This window comes from Lagopus leucura, unplaced genomic scaffold, assembly GCF_019238085.1.
Source record: "Lagopus leucura isolate 7727_CA_CO unplaced genomic scaffold, USGS_WTPT01 34603-0_obj-0_obj, whole genome shotgun sequence".
NCBI lineage: Eukaryota > Metazoa > Chordata > Aves > Galliformes > Phasianidae > Lagopus > Lagopus leucura.
The window spans coordinates 1-4,404 of NW_024968836.1; the positions used below are offsets into that span (position 1 = coordinate 1).

Consider the following 4,404-nt stretch of genomic DNA (forward strand, 5'->3'; position numbering starts at 1 on the left):
GGGGGGGCCGGGGCCGGTCTGACCGCCGCCCCCCCCATTCCTCAGGGCTGATGTGGCTGCAGCAGCGGGAGGGCGCGGAGCTGCGGCACACCTGCGAGCAGAGCGACGGGCTGCGGCGCTACGGCTGGCTGCTGCACGACGGGGAGCGCTTCGGCCTGCAGGACATCCACGACCGAGGGCTGCTGCTGCGCACCGAGTTCGTTAAGCGGCCCGGGGGGCTGCACGGCGGGGACTGGAGCTGGCGCGTCACCGCCCGGCCGGAGGTGGGGCCGCAGCCCGGCGTGGTGCCGCGAGCGCGGAGCTGCGAGCCCGAGGACGGACCGCGGCAGTTCGCGGCGCCCCGCGCTCCTTCGCGCCTCCTCCCTCGCAGGGCGCGGGCAGCCAGGCCGCTCTGGTCTCCCTCTTCTTCTACGTGGCCACGGACGGGCAGGGCGAGCTGCGGCCGCACCTGGAGGACGGCGCCCGGCTGGCGGCCGTGACGGGGACGTCGGAGGAGCTGGGCGACTTCAAGATCACCTTCCACAGGCCCACCGCGGACGACGGGGAGGGCGTCAAGTACAGCAGGTGCCCAACGGCCCGGTGCCTCCCGGCCCCGCGGCGCCGCGGGGTGCTGACGGCCTCTCTCCGCTCGCAGCTACCGCTACCTGGACGCGTGGAGCCCGGGGCTGCACCGCATCACCGACGTGGTGCGGAGCAGTTTGAGCGACCGCTTCGTCTTCGCCCCCCCGGAGGGGCCGCGGCAGCGCTTCGTGGCCGTGGACGCGTTCCGCGGGCTGCCGGGCACGGCGGAGGCGCCGCGCAGCCACCTCCTGCTGCACCAGGTGACGCTGCGGCCGCCGGCCCGCGTGGAGGTGACCTTCGAGTCGGGCAGCGTGCGGGAGCGGCGCGCCGCGCTGCTGGGGCCGGCGCTGACGGCGGAGCTGGCGCTGCACCAGGCCGCCTTCGAGCGGCGCTTCGAGGAAACCTTCGGGCTGGAACGCAAAGGCTTCCCCCCCTCGCAGCGCCGCTTCGCGCAGGCGGCGCTCAGCAACATGCTGGGCGGGATGGGCTACTTCCACGGGCGCTCCCTGGTGCGCTCCCCGCTGCACGAGCAGCCCGCGCCTTACCCCGACAGCTCGCTCTTCACCGCCGTGCCCTCCCGCTCCTTCTTCCCCCGGGGCTTCCTGTGGGACGAAGGCTTCCACCAGCTGCTGCTGGCGCGCTGGGACCCGGAGCTGAGCCGCGAGGTGCTGGCGCACTGGCTGGACCTGATGAACGCCGAGGGCTGGATCCCGCGGGAGCAGATCCTGGGCGACGAGGCGCGCGCCAAGGTGCCGTCCGAGTTCGTGGTGCAGCACAGCGACGTCGCCAACCCCCCCACGCTCTTCCTGGCGCTGCAGCCGCTGCTGCCCTCCGCCCCGCTGCCGTACCTGCGGCGCCTCTTCCCCCGCCTGCGCGCCTGGTACGAGTGGTACAACGGCACGCAGGCCGGCCCGCTGCCCCACACCTTCCGCTGGCGCGGCCGCGACGCCGACCCCGAGCGCTTCCTCAACCCCAAGACGCTGGCGTCGGGGCTGGACGATTACCCCCGCGCCTCGCACCCCTCGGCGGACGAGCGGCACCTGGACCTGCGCTGCTGGATGGCGTTGGCCTCCCGGGTGCTGGCGGAGGCGGCCGAGCGGCTGGGCGAACCGGCGGAGCCGTACTGGCGCGCGGAGAGGGCGCTGAGCGACAACGAGCTGCTGGAGCGTCTGCACTGGGCCGAAGAGCTCGGCGCCTTCGCCGACTTCGGCAACCACAGCCGGGCGGTGGAGCTGCGGCGCGAGGCGGTGCGGGCGGCCCCCGGGCGGCCCCCCCCGGCCCCGCGGGTGGTGCGGGTGGTGCGCGAGGCGCCCCGGCTCCGCTTCGTGGACGCCCTGGGCTACGTCAGCCTCTTCCCGCTGCTGCTGCAGCTGCTGCGCCCCGACTCCCCTCGGCTGGGCGCCGTGCTGGAGGCCATGCGCGACGAGCGGCGGCTCTGGACGCCCTTCGGCCTGCGCTCGCTCGCCCGCGACAGCCCGCTGTACATGCGGCGCAACACCGAGCACGACCCGCCCTACTGGCGGGGCTCCGTGTGGGTCAACATCAACTACCTGGCGCTGCGGGCGCTGCACGGCTACGCCGACCGGCCGGGGCCGCACCGCGAGCGGGCGGAGCGGCTGTACGGGGAGCTGCGGCACAACCTGATCGGCAACCTGTACCGGCAGTACGCCGAGAGCGGCTACCTGTGGGAGCACTACAGCGACAGCACGGGCAGGGGGCAGGGCTCGCACCCCTTCACCGGCTGGTCGGCGCTCGTGGTGCTGGCGATGGCCGAGGACTACTAGCGGCTTCCTCAGGGCCCGGGGCTCCGGTCCTCCGCCGCCAATAAAGCTCGGATGTGACGCTCGTCGCCGCCCGCGTTGGGGGTCACCGTGCGCGCACGGCCGCCGCGGCCCAGCCCCGTCCTTCTCCCCGCGCCGCTGCCCGTAGCGCCGCCTCAGCGCGGGGTTCTTCGCCCGCGGGGAGCTGAGCTGCTCGGCGAGCGCCCCGACCCGCGGCCGGGCACGGCGAGGTCGTGATTCCACATCTCTTTAATGATGACGGAACGCTACCGGGGTCGCGGCCACCCGCACCCAGGCCCGCGGGCTGCAGCGGGACGGAGCCGCCCTCGCGATCGGGCCGGCTGGGGCCCGGCTCCCCGGAAGCGGTTCGGAGGGGAAGGCGCGGGGCGCGGCGGTGCCGCAGCAGGGTACCGGCGGGGCCGTCCCGGGGGCTCCGCGGCGAGAGTCCACAGTCCGGGGACAGCGGCGGGGAGCGGAGGCGAGGGAGGGCGGCCGCGCCGCGCCCGGGCCCTCTGAGCAGGGGCGGCTTCGGCACCGCGGTGCCCCCAGCCCGGCTGCTCCAAGGCGGGGCGCGGCGGCGGCGGGGAGAAGCGCAGGCCGCTCCGGGCGGGGCGGTGTCCCGGGGGAGGCCACGCGGCCGGTCGGGGCCCCTCACACGGGCAGGGGAGCGGCGCCCGGCTCGGCGCTGCCCGGCTCGGCCGGGACGCCGCGTTGGGGCCGCGCGGAGCCGGCCTTGCCCAGCAGGCGCGCTCCCTCGCCCTCGCTCTCCTCGCCACCCTCCTCCTCCTGGCAGCGCCCCACCTCGATGCCGGAGTCGCCCGTCAGCCGCCGGTGCCGGCGATGGTCGCCGCCCTCCTCCGTCGCCGCGCCGCGCCCCTCCTCCTCCTCCTCCTCCTCGCCCTCCTCGATGTCGGAGCAGCGGTGGCAGTCGGCCTCGAAGAAGTCCACGTTGGAGGAGAAGAGCGCGTGTTTGTGCGGGGCCGGGCGGGCGGGCGGCTCCTCGGGCAGCTCCCAGCTGGCGCCGGTGCCGGTGCTGCTGGTGCCGCACTCCTCGCTGGGCGTGCTGGCCTGGCTGCGCTCCGTCTCGTCCGTCACCTGCACCGAGAGCGACGTGCTGCTGGGGGACGTCACGCAGCTCGACTCGCACGAGCAGCTGGTGTAGTTCTCCGAGCTGGGCGACAGTGTCAGGCTGCTGGAGCCCAGGCGGCTGCGGGGCCCGCTCAGCTGCGCCAGGATGGAGCTGTAGGGCGGAGGCGGCGTGCCGGGCCGGTGGGCCACCTCCTCGTAGGCGGGCAGCTTGAAGGAGGCCAGCATCCCTGCCGGCAGAGGGCGGGGGGTGAGCGCGGCGCGGCCGGACCGAACGGAGGAACGGGGGACGGGCGGGCGCGGGGCGGAGGCACTCACTGAGGTCCATCATGGAGGCGGGGTAGTTGCAGGCACCGTGGTAGGCGATGAGGTTGATCTCCCGCTGCCGCTGCTGCTGCTGCAGGCGCAGCTTGGCCCGCCGGTGCCGGTAGGCGCAGCAACAGCTGAAGAGGATGAGGACGGTCCAGAGCAACCAGAACCCTGCGGGCACAGCGCCGTGTCCGTCCCACCTCGCCGCCCCCGGCCCCGCCCCGCGCCCCGCACTCACACCACAGCTCGTAGTAGTACGTGCAGCAGCCGCTCTCCCCGCAGCAGTGCCCGGTCTCGCACACGTACGGCTGGTTGTTCACCCCCGGGCAGAACTCCCGGGCCTGCGGGGCACAACCGACCCATCGCGGCCTGCTCCAGCGGGAGCGGCGGGGGCCGGGATGGGGCCGGGCCGGAGCCCGGGGCGGCGCGGCGCCCGGAGATCGTGCCGGCTCCGTTCCGGCCCTCGCCCCGCGCCGCCCCGTTCCGGCCCCCGTACCTGGTGCTGCCGGCCCAGCAGCGCGGCCCAGGCCCCCTCGGCGCCGCCGCCGGGCCGCTCCATGGCGCCGCCTACAGCCCTCGGCGGCCCCGCGCCGGCTCCTCCCGTTCGGCCGCCCCGGCCCCCGCCGCCCGCAGCAGCAGCCGCCGACCCCCCGCCGTCGCCGCCGCC

General features: G+C 75.9%; 2 protein-coding genes across 2 annotated transcripts; one reads left to right on the plus strand and one right to left on the minus strand.

The window, feature by feature from the left end:
• Positions 1–35: 35 nt before the first annotated feature.
• Positions 36–2,402, plus strand: MOGS (mannosyl-oligosaccharide glucosidase; the record flags this gene model as incomplete). Its single annotated transcript, XM_042894782.1, has 3 exons — positions 36–263; positions 371–564; positions 635–2,402. Coding segments are annotated over 3 exons (2,133 nt in total), but the record flags the coding sequence as incomplete, so codon positions are not given.
• A 591-nt stretch (positions 2,403–2,993) lies between these two features.
• Positions 2,994–4,296, minus strand: WBP1 (WW domain binding protein 1). Its single transcript, XM_042894781.1, has 4 exons — positions 4,234–4,296; positions 3,976–4,078; positions 3,747–3,908; positions 2,994–3,658 (listed from the first exon to the last, which is right to left on the minus strand). Exons 1-4 carry the CDS (start codon positions 4,294–4,296, stop codon positions 2,994–2,996), a joined length of 993 nt encoding a protein of 330 aa, XP_042750715.1.
• Positions 4,297–4,404: the final 108 nt, after the last annotated feature.

Excerpts from the sequence above, each read along its gene's own strand:
- WBP1 (XM_042894781.1), bottom strand. The coding sequence starts at position 4,296 with ATGGAGCGGCCCGGCGGCGGCGCCGAGGGGGCCTGGGCCGCGCTGCTG. Across the intron at positions 4,079-4,233 it reads TGCTGGGCCGGCAGCACCAG|GCCCGGGAGTTCTGCCCGGG; the intron begins GTACGGGGGCCG and ends TGTGCCCCGCAG. Across the intron at positions 3,659-3,746 it reads CGCCTCCATGATGGACCTCA|GGATGCTGGCCTCCTTCAAG; the intron begins GTGAGTGCCTCC and ends CTCTGCCGGCAG.